The following is a 13,945-nucleotide window of genomic DNA, read 5'->3' on the forward strand; positions in this document are numbered from 1 at the left end:
ATTCTCTCTTCCCTATCGCTTCCTATCTGTCTACTGTATACTGTACTGTCTCAGTCCTAAAAAATGGAAAAAGTCCCCCCCCCAAAAGAATTAACAAACGTAATGTTATCGCCTGTTGGTATGGACAGTAATATAGTTATTATTGTATAGTACTGGTTCTTGATGTAAATGCGCCTATATTCCCTGATGGTTCTAGGGAAAATGTAAATGACAGCATAACTCTTGGTCTTCAGATTTTATTTAATATTGTAATCTCATTGGATTTCACCTTTGATTCAGATTTTAGTATTTTGGCAAATCTAAGCACAGTTTAAAGGTCCAGTGTATGATATTTAGCGGCCCACGGCTCACTCCACCCCTCCCTTTCCATACACTACGGTGACTGTCACAGGATTAAGATGACGTCTCGTTTGTGCTTCTTTGCCGAAGTAGATAATGTATTTACAATATGCGCAGTTTGTCCTTTTAGGGCTTCTGTAGAAACAACATGGTGAAATCCATGTAAGGGACCCGCGGTGCATGTAAATAAAAATAGCTCATTCTAAGGTAATAAAAACATAACGCTTCATTATGTAAGGGCTTTATACTCTTTGACGACAAAATACACGATGGACCTTTATTGAGATGTCTGTGTGTTCTCCATTTAATATTATTTCTGTCTTGGAGATACAGTTGAGATATTAAGGAGCAGCTTAATAGCTGTGAACTTCCTCATTCATGTATATTATGAAAAAATACTGCTGAACTGCACAAATACACAAATGCCAGACATTAGCATCTTCATACCCACACTTCTTTCGCTGCTCTGGTGAAAGTGATCAGGTTTATGTGTGTGTGTGTGTTGTGCGCCTGAAAGAGCATCCTTTCTTTTTAAACAAACAGTGAGTAAAGTGTTTATTTTCCTCTCTGAATTGTTTTCTTTGTGTTCTCACCGTTGGCCTCCTCTTAACACCCCGGAATAGAAAATCATTTTCCCCTGTGAGCTTTGAATTCGGCAGCGGAGAAAAGCGTCTCTCTTTCTCTCATTATAATGAAAGCACAGGCAGATCCTTGTTAAGCCGGGTTATACTTCTTATTTCATAAATATGAAAAAAGAAGACAATACCACGGTCGCAGACAGATTCAGGGTTTTCCAGCCCCACATTTACATTAAAACGAGAGCTTGTTATACGATGAAATTTCAATGAAGGGAGCGCAGAACGCTTTTTAATGAAATTCAAATGTGGCTTCATGAATCTCATTAACAGACTTTGTGCATTTCTACTGTCCGATTTTCCCTGTCGTCCACTCGGTCGTGGGAGTGATTTCATCAGCGCTCTGCTTTCAAAAAGACAATGCCCGGTCAAATCTGAATTTCTGCCACTACCATGTTTTTCTCAGACAGGGGCCGATGTCTGGTGGATCCTGCTTCAAAGGCTACACCGACTGACTGTTCCTCTTTCTGTTTGTCTTTTCACAGGCTTTGGCTTCATAACATTTGAAAATGAAGATATTGTAGAGAAAGTCTGTGAAATTCATTTTCATGAAATCAATAATAAAATGGTAAGTGCTCTCCAGATTCTCGATTTTTGCAGGGTTTATATTTTATTTCCCATTCAGTGCACGCTTGTATGTAAACTGTGGAAAGTGTTTTGCAGTGTCCAGAAAGCGTGAAATTGTGTGCTCTTCGCTTGTATGCATGCATGTACTACATGTGTGTGAAGAATTATGCAAAAAGTATGCAGTTGTCATTTTGAAAATTGAAAAAGATTGTATACACTTAATAAATGAGATACTATGTCTGAGCGCTCATTCAGTTTGTCATCAGGATTTTCAGATTTCCAATGTCAGATATCCCCAACAGTTTAGAACCAAACAGCTCAATTTACATGTGAGAATAAGGTTTCATGTGGTTCTGAATGTCAAAAGTCTAGCTGTGCATCCGCAGTTCCAAAGGAGAAGGTTGAAAACTATAGTATAAAACACAGACAGAAATGGCTGGATGAGCAGAATGATGAAAGGATGAGTTGATAGGAAGATGTTTCACGCACAGAGGATCTCCCCCCGGCGCGTGTTGCCCCCGCAAGGCTCTCTGCCGTGATTGACAGGATCAATGCAGCGCAAAGCATCGGTTCAGCTGGAGCGTCGCTCCTCTCTTACGCTGACACCCATCCCTAGCGCTGTTCATGAGTAACCCCACGACCCAGGACAGCAGTCGGGTCCTAAGAGGGAAGAACTCTGTCGCGAAGAATATCAGGAGCAGAGGATCAAACCGTCAAGATCTTCCTCTGTCACAGACAAGTTGTTCCAGAACTCGGGGACAGACAGCGTTTGGCCGAACACGAGCTTGTGTGAACGATTTTTCGATGATGTTCGTGATGGTGGTTTTGTTGTCATTGAAGCGTGAGCATTTCTAGTCCAAACCATTCAACAGCCGTCTCTCTAACCAAGGTTTTTATCATGTGAACATTTCAAAGTAGTCAGTCTTACTACTTCTGTGAGAAAAGCTTTTGAGTTTTGTATTTTACAGGGTGTCCGCGAGGTCTTAAACAGTGATTAAAAGTTAATAAATAAATGTAGAGAAAATTAAGTCCCTTAAAAAGTATTGAAGGGTATGAAATGCCATTTTCCAAGGTATTAAAGATTGTATCATCTTTTCATGTTTCTCCAAAGAGGTCATATGTTAAAGTTTTCCTGAATTGAATCATTGCGTAGGCGAATAGTGGGAGGTCCATTTACAGCCAGCATCGTTGGCTAAAGGGGGAAATGCAAGTTTTCGTGTAAATGGTTGAAGAATAAGAAGTCGAACCATAGCTGAGGGCCGTCTCTGGGAACAACCGTGAGGCGTACTGCTCTGTGTGTCGGAAGACGATTAGCATAGCCTCGTTTCTATTTCTATTAAACCTTGCATTAGCTTAGTCACTCAATTAATTCTCTGGGACTTTATTATATATATTATATTTATACATTTTGCAGACGCTTTTATCCAAAGCGACTTTTGCATTGTACTATACATTTGTTTCTGACTATGTGCAATCTAATGGTGGGGAACCTATGACCTTGGCGTTGCTAGCGCTGTGCTCTAACCACTGACCCACCCTTCTGAATAATGTTGCATTAACACCAACTAAGACTGTCTAGTTGTGCTATCTTACAATCAGTATATAGTAAATGTAAGTTAAGTGTCGCCAATGTAACCGATTTAAACTTGAAGTGGCGATGAGGTCTTGAAATGTATGAAAAGATTGAGTTTTAATGTTCTTAAAGTATTGACATGCTAGTTTTTTGACATATGTAATATACATACGTCAGATAGACTTCCTGCTCTCACACACCCAAGACTCACCACATTCACACAAGCTTATTGTTCAGACTTCACTTTCCAGTCGCCAGATATTATTTACAGCCTGCTGAAGCGAACAAATGAGGCAGGATGCTTTCACAACCACTTTGTTATTGGTTACAAACTAGAGCATCTTCAGCATTTCATGTTTGAAAAGACTTCAGAGCTGAAAACACGGCAGGTTTTGTTTTGTTCCTGTAGCTCAATGGGATCCCACACACATGCTGATAAAATGTATAGCTTTAATGCATTGTGCTGTAAATCAAAACGTGTAAATCTCTTTTGACCAGGAAAGCGCCGCTCGCAGTTTCTTCAGGACATGTAAATTGGAGTATTTCTTTGTATTTGTAGTATCTAGCTGTCTTCGAAAAGGTAGTGCAGATCTGTGTCTGTGCAGATCTGATGTCTGTGCTTATTTGTCGTCTGTATATCGAACCCTGATCGGAGGAAACCGTTTTCACTATTTTCGCAGACTGTCAGCATGTATCTGATTCATTTATGGCCCAGAATCACCCATTGGAACAGGTTGGGTTCATCTGACTGACATGTAATATTCAGTTAATGCTGTCGTGATCTTCGTGAAGGGTTGTACGGATAACACAGATGCAGAAAACCTCACAGGTTTTGTCAGATATCTACATTAGTGCTTTCTGAAGAGCACTCACTGGAGCAGTCTGATATGCTGTAAACAACACGTTGTATCCCTGTGGGCTCTTAAAACCTACGACTGACTCCTGGAAAATGCAAAACATTGAAGTCAACCAATCAGATCACAGATGGGCCGAAAGTAGAGACTAAACTGATCCTAAATCAGCTTGAACTTTTGCTTCCGTGTTTTAACGGATCGGGCGGAACCGGCATGGACTCATATGGGTTTAGGAGATGGCCTCTGAGGTTTTGTTCTCGAATGTGTCATTTATGATCTCCCTCAGTGGAAAATGATCCCTGCCGGAGGCTGGAATTTTATTCAACGAGTGTTTTGTTCAGACAGCTGCTGACCAATTACAGCCCAGAGAGAAGCAGATTAAACTCCTCTGGCTCCTGAGAGGAGCTCTCACAGGCAGATGTTGTCGCTCTTTGTCCTCGCAAATGGATTTTGATATTTATCTGTGTGTGCTCGTGCCTGCTTATTTATAAAAGAACGCTTTGCAAGATGTAAACTAAGCACTGGTTCGCAAGCCCTTTCGGTTTCCGTTTTTATTTATTGGTATTTGTTTGAAAGATTTTTATTCAATGTTAAAGATATTTGTTAAACATTTTCAATAGGTGATATATGTTTTGTTCGGACGTTTGTGTAATGTTAAAGAACTGAAACAGGAAGTTCTTCTGGACCGGCGTTTGAACCAGCGACGCTTCTCCTCATCCGGAGAGGTCTACAGTATGAGAAATATATGATCTGCTCTAAAAAGGAAAAACGTCTGCAGAGTGAACACTTTTGAGCTTGTTATATATTTATATTTCTTTCAAGTTGTAAGGCAGCATCACATGCGTCCTGAATAAGGAATGCTCAAATAAATAAGATTGCCACCCATACTAAATGAATCCTTAACAGCTCTCGTCATTATTCTGAATTAATGTTTTTCCCTCTCATTCACACAGACACGGTTTAAACATCTAAAGTTAATGGATGAGGGCATTAGATTGTGTTTGTGTTTTTGAATGCAAGTCGCTTGTTTTTTTATTTTAAGCACACACAAGACAACAGCGACAACACTGTGTGTGTTTTTGTGTGTTTGAGGTGATAACAGGCTGTGATGTTATCTCTCCTGAAGGTGTTTGAATTAGACCAGTAACGGTCCGAAACATCCAATCCTTTAACCCATTAAAGGGATAGTTCACCCAAAAATGAAAATTCTGTCATCCAAATATCTTCCTTTGTATACAGGTTTGGAACAATCTGAGGGCGAGTAAATTATGATTGAATTTTCATTTTTGGGTGAACTATCCCTTTAACAGACCTGGACATCTCTCTCTCTCAGATCTGCCCCTCTGTTGTTGTGAAGAGTGTTTTGAACTTTTGTCCCTAGTTTTTACTCTTTTACTTATTTCCTTGTTTGTTGTCACAAACCACACTCACCTGTTAACAGTTTTGTTCAGTGTGGGTGTTTTTGTCATTTTGTTGAAATTAAATTTACATCAAAAATATGCTTTCTGAGCAGTGCTTATGGCACGGTGTGCTTATATTCAGCAGAGGAGATGTGTGCGTGCGTGTGCGTCCTGCTGTGCCAAAGCAACGTCTGTGTGTGTCTCTGTGAGAGGTATCGACTGCGTGTATATGTGTGTGTGTGGAGGGCCAAGCTACACACAAACACACACACACAGATGGACGGGCACTGGGCATCCAGACAAGTCGATCAACGCAGAGGGCAGACAGATTCAGCCAAGTGCAAATGCATCCTGTTCGTATGGTAGATTCAGTGTCAGCACACACAGTCTTGTGAGCATGCAGATGTGCTTGGTAAATCAGATCCTCTGCCTGCTAGGGCCTGTCAGGAAGAAAGTCTTTCCTCGTCTGACCCGGTTATGCTTGTATCACCAGAGAGCGAGCGAGCGAGCGAGCGTCTGTGTGTTTGTTCGGGTTTGTTGTTTCTGCTTGTGTGTTTGTTTATTTCTCGCTTTTTGCCAGAGACACGCTGTCTTTCCCCCTTAATTCTCCAGAGGAATATTTCTGTCTCTCAGGCAGAGACTGCTGTCTGCTGTCCGCTCGTGTGCTCAACTCTGGAGGTTAAATGTCAATCAGAGCATGAGAACACGAGGAGGCGGCGCAGGGGAGATCTGAGAGCAGATTCTGAAAGACAGGACTGTTAATTTATTTCATTTTACGATGGAGTTTTTGTTTATTTTGCACTAAACGTATCGCTGTTTGTCATGCCGGTAAAGCACACAAAACCGAAACTGACGGAGGGATGTGACTTGAGCTCCGTTCAAAATATTGTGAAAATGAATGTCTATGGCTTTGTTTTGGAAATAGCAAGGTGGCAGTCATGCATCCTGTCAAAAACATGTCACGCTTCTTTTCACCCCAAAAGAAAGCGGTTCTAAATTACATTTGCCTTATGAAATGAATCCGCACACTCCTCTCATCTCTCCACTTCTCAATACTGAAGAGCAAGAACATTCTCATTACTTAAATGCAGAGAAAAACAATCACTTTGCTTTTAATCTTGCTCTGAAGTTTAATATTGAACATTTGGAATCCACAATCAGTGCGAAATATAAATATATTCAGTTGATTGATTTTGGAGAGATCTTGAGGCGGCACGCGGTGAGATGCTAAGAGGTGCGAGTGAAGAAAACACAGAGACAAGGTGAAGAGACGAGCAATGTAGGACGAAAGTAATTTGTCTGGAAAATAATGTAAGAAGAGGCTTTTGTGCAGAGGAGGGTAATGAGAGGAAAAAATGAGATGCTGATGTGATTGTGAATAATGAAGGGAAATAGCGAAGGAAAAACAGCCGTTTTATCCATTATTATTATTGAAGAAGGTGACGGGGATATCCACATGACAGAGGATGAAAGTGACTTTAGAACCCCAGGAATTGACAGAAAACTGGTGAGAGAGGGTATGAGAAAAGATGAAAAGGCAGAATCGGAGAATTAATTGACTGGACGTTGACTCGGACTGTGTATTCAGCTTCCCAAAAACATCTGTAACTACATACAACAAATATCTTTTAGCATGCAATGAAAAAGCTTTGTAAATGAAAGGAATGACGTGGTGATGAATTACAGACCAATATTTCTTATTTAGTTTTCAGTGTTGCACTTTATTATTCATCTTGCAAGTAGGTTAAATATGGTGGATGTGAATTGACGCTCTAAATAAATTAAAGGAAAATTGATGCCAGTTATGCAAGTTCAGGAAACAGAATTTAATTTATTGTTATGAGTCACAAAAGCTTCCTTTGTTCTGTTAGAAGTGTAGTTATGCTTTTCCAAAAGCAAATGAATGAAACACTTTAAACAAATAGTTTATCCCAGTGGTATTATTGGTAAATTGTTAGATTAATATTTTGGTTGAATATTATATTGTATATTATATATATGTATAATGTAGAGGTCGACCAATATGGGTTTTTTTCTGGCAGATTTTTACAGATCAGGCCAGCCGATTTAAATTTTTTCACCTTCATCTCATAAAATCTAATTAAGTGATACAAAGTGAAAAATAATATTTCTTAACTTAAACCTTTATTGAAGACGTGTCTTTAAATCAGTGCACTTGATTGAGAAAGATGGAGTAAGTGTTTATTGCAGGGATCAAGATAGCGGTCTCATTCATAGTAATAATACATTGCTAAAAACCTTTAAGCACCTTCTCAAACTGTTCTAAAGCAAGCTTTTGGTTTATTTGTTTGTTTGTTGGCAGACACTGCCCTGTTGAAAAAAATCCCATATGCTGGGTTAGGTATGTTTTGATGCTGGTCACATGCTGGTTTAAGCTGGTCATGTGCTGGACTTGAGCTGGTTTAAGAACCAGCACATGACCAGCGTAAACCAGAACACCTGCATTAAAACATACCTAACCCAGCAACTCAACAGAGTGCTATTAGACAATGGTCATAATTGTATTGTTTTACATAATAAGAACAATCTCATATTAAACAGCCTGCTGCTCATAACTGCCTTTTTAGTTATATTTAGCTTTTAGCCTTTTTCTTTTCCTGACAGGAAAGCAGACGCTCTTGTGGTGTAATGCGTTTAAACAGCCACAAAAGACCGCATACAGACATAATGCGTAAACAAGAGGAAACAACAAGTCAGCATTTAAACTTTGGCTGAAGACTGTTTGTTTGTTTTAATGACGAAAAACGTACCAAGCAAGCAGAATGTTTTCTCTCCATCACAGATTTCTAACACACACTTACAGTGTTCAGCATGTCTCGCGGCTGTCAGAGCAGAAAAAAACACTTCTCTCCGTTTATCTGCCCCGGTCGCATTCATTTGTAAACTGTGTGCACTTATTTCGTCCATTTGATAGAAAGACGCATCTTAATACCAAGTACAAACAGAGTCAGACCCACAGGCACATTTCAGCAGGAAACTTGGCATGCACATTTTAGCCAGAGGTTTCGTCCTTTAACAAGGCATGACTGCAGAGAGTGAGTTGCTCCAAAACTATGTGGCTGAAGGCTCGCAAAACGTTACTCGCATTCTCAAGTAGCATCGTATTTAATCAATTAAATATACAAGGTTAGATTAATAAGGATAAAAATAATTCAAGTCGTACCGTTTCAAGTTATCAGTTAGTTTATCTCAGTGTTATGCTGGTGGAAATCTATTTGCCGCAAGAGGCAGTGTTGCGTGTTCCTCAATAACGTTAGCCGCTCACAGATGCACCTGCCTGTTTATCGGCCTAATTCGTGGCACAATCGGCCAATGCAGTTTTAAAAAAATCCCCAAAATCAGACGAGTAATCGGCCGGCTGATCAATCTGTCGACCTCTAGTGTAATGCATTGAGGTGTTGCTTGTGGCATAATTTTCACTTGGATTACATGGAAGAATCAATGTTTAATTTCCTCTCCCTCTCTTTCGGTCCACAGGTAGAATGTAAGAAGGCCCAGCCGAAGGAAGTGATGTTTCCCCCCGGCACGAGGGGCAGGGCGAGAAGTCTTCCGTACACCATGGACGCCTTCATGCTGGGCATGGGCATGTTGAGTGAGTGTCACACAGTGACCGTTCACCTGACCGTCTGAATGGCGAAAGACAGTAGCGTGTGTCTGTGTGGGGTTAGTTCAGTGTAGGTGCCGCAGACCTGACGAGCAGATGAATGTCTGTATTAATGGCTCAAATGAAGAGGAAAATGAAGGTAATGTTCAGAGCAGCCATCTGCCTGAACTCTGCACCAGCTAATGACAACACGAATGAATCAGATGAAACCATCAGCACACTTATTTCAATTATTTCATTTACTTATTACTAAATACATTTTATCAGTACATACTAATATTACAAAATGAACTATACATAGTTGTATACATATGCATATACATACTATACATATTATGCAAAAAGTCGAAGATTTGCCGTCTGTCTTTTTTGTCTGTTGTGTCTTCAACGTTTCTTCCCTCATCCTCAACTTTTAACAAGCCGTGCACTTTCTAGACATTCTCATGCATTACTGCTGTGGAGGAGAGGAGGAACAAGCGAGAGAGAAAAAGACAGAGAGGGAATGAGAGCATGAAGCACTCATGTGAAAATATTAACTCGCGTCTTATCTAAATGAAACCGCACCGAACGGGACGACCAGACAGAACTTTGTATAATTTGCATATGAAAAAAAGCAGATCGGGGCTCATTATTTAAGGAACTGTACGTTTCTTATACGCCGAATCTCATTAAAGCCAGTGCGTTCGCGATTTTGTTTACCGCAGCTAATCGTGTCATTTATCTTTATAGTGGGGAGCCGTGTGTATGTTTGCCGAGATTAATACACATTTGAACCGCCGCTCGCTTCAGCTGCCGCAGATGTATAATTGATTTTAAAGTGAATCTGAGCTGTTGAGGCATAAAATAGGTATATTAGCCTGAACATTAATAATGCAAATAAGGGAGACAGAGAGACAGCAGAACCAAGGGAGGACACAGAGTTTTCCTCACAATGCAATAGGACACAGAAATCTCATCTCTTCTCATTTCCTTGTGTTGTCTCATTTGGTCTCATTTGGACTTATTTTTCTTTGCATCTCATCTTGTCGCTTTCATTCCTTCAATGTTCTTACATCTCAACTCTTCTTATCAGTTGGTCTCTTATTGTCTCTTCTCAATCATGTTTTTTCTGTTATCATCTTCCCCTTGTATTATCTCCTTTTGTCTCCTTCCTTCTCGTCTCGTCTCATCAGCTCCTTGTATTGTCTATTTTGAACTCTCTTGGTTCTGTCTCATCTTTGCCCTTATCAGTTCTCTTCTGTTATCATCACCTCTTTGTGTCTTTTTTCTCTTCTTGTCTCATCTCCTTGTATCACCTCATTTTTTCTTTCGGTCTCATCTTCTACTCTTTTCAGTTCTTTTCTATTATCATCACCTCCTATCTAATTTTTTTTACTTTTCTTGTCTCGTTTGGTCTCTTTGGGTTTCGTTTCATTTTTCTTGTTGCATCTCACATCATCTCTTTTAATTTCATTTAGAAAAATAATGTTAACTGGACCCCATTCACTTGCATTGGTTTTGTGTCCATACAATAGGAGTTAATAGTATCCAGTGCTGTTAGGTTACCAACTTTCCTCAAAATATCTTCTTTTGTGTTCTGCGGAAGAATAGTCATAAAGGTTGAAATGACAAGAGGGTGAGTAAAGGATGACAGAATTAAATTGTTTGGGTGAACTATCCCTTTAACACAAACTGTACTGTATGAAGACACAATACAGTACTACTACTGGAAGAGATGAGGCTCTTGAAAGGTTTGGGATTGCATATTTTCTATGCGCATCATCACATAAAATCCATTTTTAGCAGCGTATCTAATGTGTCTTTATAGCTGTCAAAAGAATACGGAGTGCCTCGTGACAACTTCATAAAACCTATAAATACACACATGCAGGCTTCGCACAGTCATGTTTAGAGCGTCGTCTTAAATCTGTGTGTGTTGTGATTTATGACAGCAACGGTGACTGCTGCTTCACGCTCTTGTTTGAGAAAAACAACGTTAAATTAATACAGCAATGTAAATTACAGAGAAAAAGTGAGAAAATAAGGCCAAGAATAACACCATCAGTACATCACTGTCTCTCTCACCGCAGTAGAGAAACAGATGGCACTGAAATTCCCTGAAGTTGCCTCTTCATTTGAGCTGCTCATGTGCTTGAAAACATCCTGTTGTAATATTCATCCTCTTATTAAAACACTGATGCTCACTACAGTGCTAGTAAACGTATACACGCTTCATTCAGGCCTGGCCACAGATTAGAGCACTATTGATCAGATTTAAGTCTGAGATACAGATTTAACCCCAAGGGGCAGAAAGTTATTGATGTTGTGTGTGTGTGTGTGTGTGTGTGTGTGTGTCTGTAGGTTATCCAAACATTGTGGCAACGTACGGTCGAGGATACACTGGATTTTCTCCGAGTTACAGTTATCAGTTTCCAGGTGAGTGTATTTATACCGTAACTGTATGTCTATAACTGTCCCTGATTGGTTCTCTGTATGTGAATGCGGGGGGGGCGGGCGGGTGCATGTGTGCTAGAGACTCACATGAAGGTGAGTCGTTGCCGTCGGCCACCTGCCTGCTGATATCATGTGCACAGCTGATAAGGCATGATGGGAAATATCTGACAGCAGCACACATTTCTGTAATGGCTTTTCTCTCTATGTGTGTGTACGTGTGTTTGATTGATGTTTTTTTTTCTTCATCGTGTTCCGACTGTACACTTATTTATGAACTAATAATACAGAAAGGAAAGATCTGACGAACAACCTTTTTGTGCTAAGAGACCACAGAGCACCGTGCAGAATCAGTTTAGAGTTAATATCCTCAACTTCATTTTCTGGTAATCTGTTTTTATCAGTGTGTTTGTTTCTCATTCACGCTGATGATCCGTTTAGTTATTGTTCATCTCAATCTTCACAAGCTGCAAACCTTCCGATCGCTCTCGTGAAGCCAACACAGAAGTGACTTAAACTGAATTCATTTAGAGCAGAATCTCATTGAGCCCCATGTTAAAATGGGCACGTTACAGCAGGAAAAAAACATGTTTACAGCCTGTTACAAGAACTAACCCTTCATGAAAACTGACTATAACTCACCGTTTAACTGTTAAATTAGTTGCTACGCAAATTAGGTGCGTAGCAACTTGAGTGACAAGTGGTTTCAGCAACCAGCCACCTCAGCTTCAAAACAGCTCCTTAGAAACCTACGGGTGACATCACGGACGTAGTGCCCATGTTTTATACAGTCTATGGTCATACTTCATTGACACGACTGATTCATGTAAGGATGTGTGTGTGAGAGGATTGCTGATGTGTGTTTGTTTGTGTGCGGGTGCGTGCATGCTTGCTAAACAGGACGGCAGTGAAACACGCACACAGATCCTGATGTCAGTAATTCTCTCTCACACACACTTAAAGTCAATTAGAATCCTTCTGAGAGCATGAATGAAGCCACTGAGAAAACCTGGTGATCTCTCTCTTTTTCTCTCTCTCTCTCGTCGTTATGGAAATCAGCCATCTGGAAGGGGAGTCTTGAAGAGCCGTTGCTTTTTTATGCTCTTCATCTCGTTTTTTTCTCATTTCACCTGTGCGTTGCATTTGAAGTCTAGCATTGGTATTTCTTTGTGCACACACACATAATTGTGACTAGCTCAAAAACACACATTACCGGATCTAATAAGCATACCAAGGACTTCATTGAGTGCTAGCAGAGTTGTCCTTTTACCGTAGGAGGTACAAAAGAACAAGGTTAATATGAATTGTTCCCACTAGAATCAGTTAAAATAGCTTTTAATGGTGATCATTTCTCAGGAGGACCTGAAAGCGGAAATCGGTTGAACTCACTTTACCGCAACCTGAGTTCCAGAATTATACCATACCCATTTATTTTCCTCGTAGGAAATTCATTCCTAAATAAAAAAATCTGAATCAGGCAATTGCATTTTTTTGTTTTATGAAGTTAAAGTATCACTTGGGTCAGTCCACTGCATTTTTTTCTTTGGAGAAAATGAATGGGATTTGATTTGCTCTAAAACAGACAGTCAGTACAGGTGACTACTTAGACTCTCTCTCTCTCTCTCTCTCTCTCACACCATTAAAGCTTTTCATGTTCTTGTGTAACCCACAAATCTTAAATCTCAGTAGAGCTGCTCAAGAGTCAATGTCTTACCGATATTTCTGAGCCGTCTTGAGATTTTGGTGGTTTTTCAGTGCCTCAGGGTTGGATGTGAGTGTTTGGTGAAGGCCATTAAAATGCATAACAAGTTAACAAAGTGTTTACTTGAGTAATAATGAGGTGGGCGACCTAATAAATGCTAAGTGCTTCTGGCTAACAAGACAGGCCGCTCATTAAGAGGGTGGAGTCATTCCTTCTGATGCTCTGAGATGCTTAAGCCGTATGTGTCGCCGAATGGAGTTATATTAAGAAATATTAAGCATTCTAAATGTACAGACTTTTTTCACATTGAAATTTTTCAAGAAAATCTTTTTTCTTAGCCGATTTCTTTATTTTATTTTACATTATTAATCAGACTGAGTTAACCAATGGTAAAATTCAGTTTAATCTACTGTATGTATTATAATGATTTTCTATTTCAGATTTTGTTTACATTTGCGGTTTGTGTAAGCAGTTTTTTGTTTGTCGTTCACATAGGGCCGTGCAATTAATCGAAAATTAATCCAAATCGTAAAATTTTGCCTTTGTCATTTACAAAAACAAAATAATGGAGTTAAACGATTATTGTGCCACATTCCATTTTGCAAGGATCCTCTCTTTTCTTGTAGTATAAATCCACAGCGCACACCTTTCCTTTACAGTGATTCAGCAGTGCTATTTTTTTACAAATATATTTAAGTTTTTTTTTATTTTGTTACTATATAATCTTGTTAATTAATCGGGATCTCAATGCTGATCACGATTATGATTTGTGTCATAATCGAACAGCCCTACGTTCACATGTGGGTCATGCATGCAATTA

General features: G+C 39.7%; 1 protein-coding gene across 3 annotated transcripts in view; it reads left to right on the forward strand.

Annotated features, from left to right (window-relative positions):
* Positions 1 to 13,945, forward strand: part of msi2a (musashi RNA-binding protein 2a) — a 111,226-nt gene that overhangs the window by 79,208 nt on the left and 18,073 nt on the right. For all 3 annotated transcript variants that reach the window (XM_079449134.1, XM_079449133.1, XM_079449135.1), the window contains exons 8-10: positions 1,460 to 1,542; positions 8,867 to 8,981; positions 11,334 to 11,408. In XM_079449134.1, the coding sequence (XP_079305260.1) occupies positions 1,460 to 1,542; positions 8,867 to 8,981; positions 11,334 to 11,408 (273 nt within the window). The remainder of the gene's footprint in view (positions 1 to 1,459; positions 1,543 to 8,866; positions 8,982 to 11,333; positions 11,409 to 13,945) is intronic.

Source organism: Barbatula barbatula, assembly GCF_947034865.1.
Source record: "Barbatula barbatula genome assembly, chromosome: 24".
Lineage (NCBI taxonomy): Eukaryota > Metazoa > Chordata > Actinopteri > Cypriniformes > Nemacheilidae > Barbatula > Barbatula barbatula.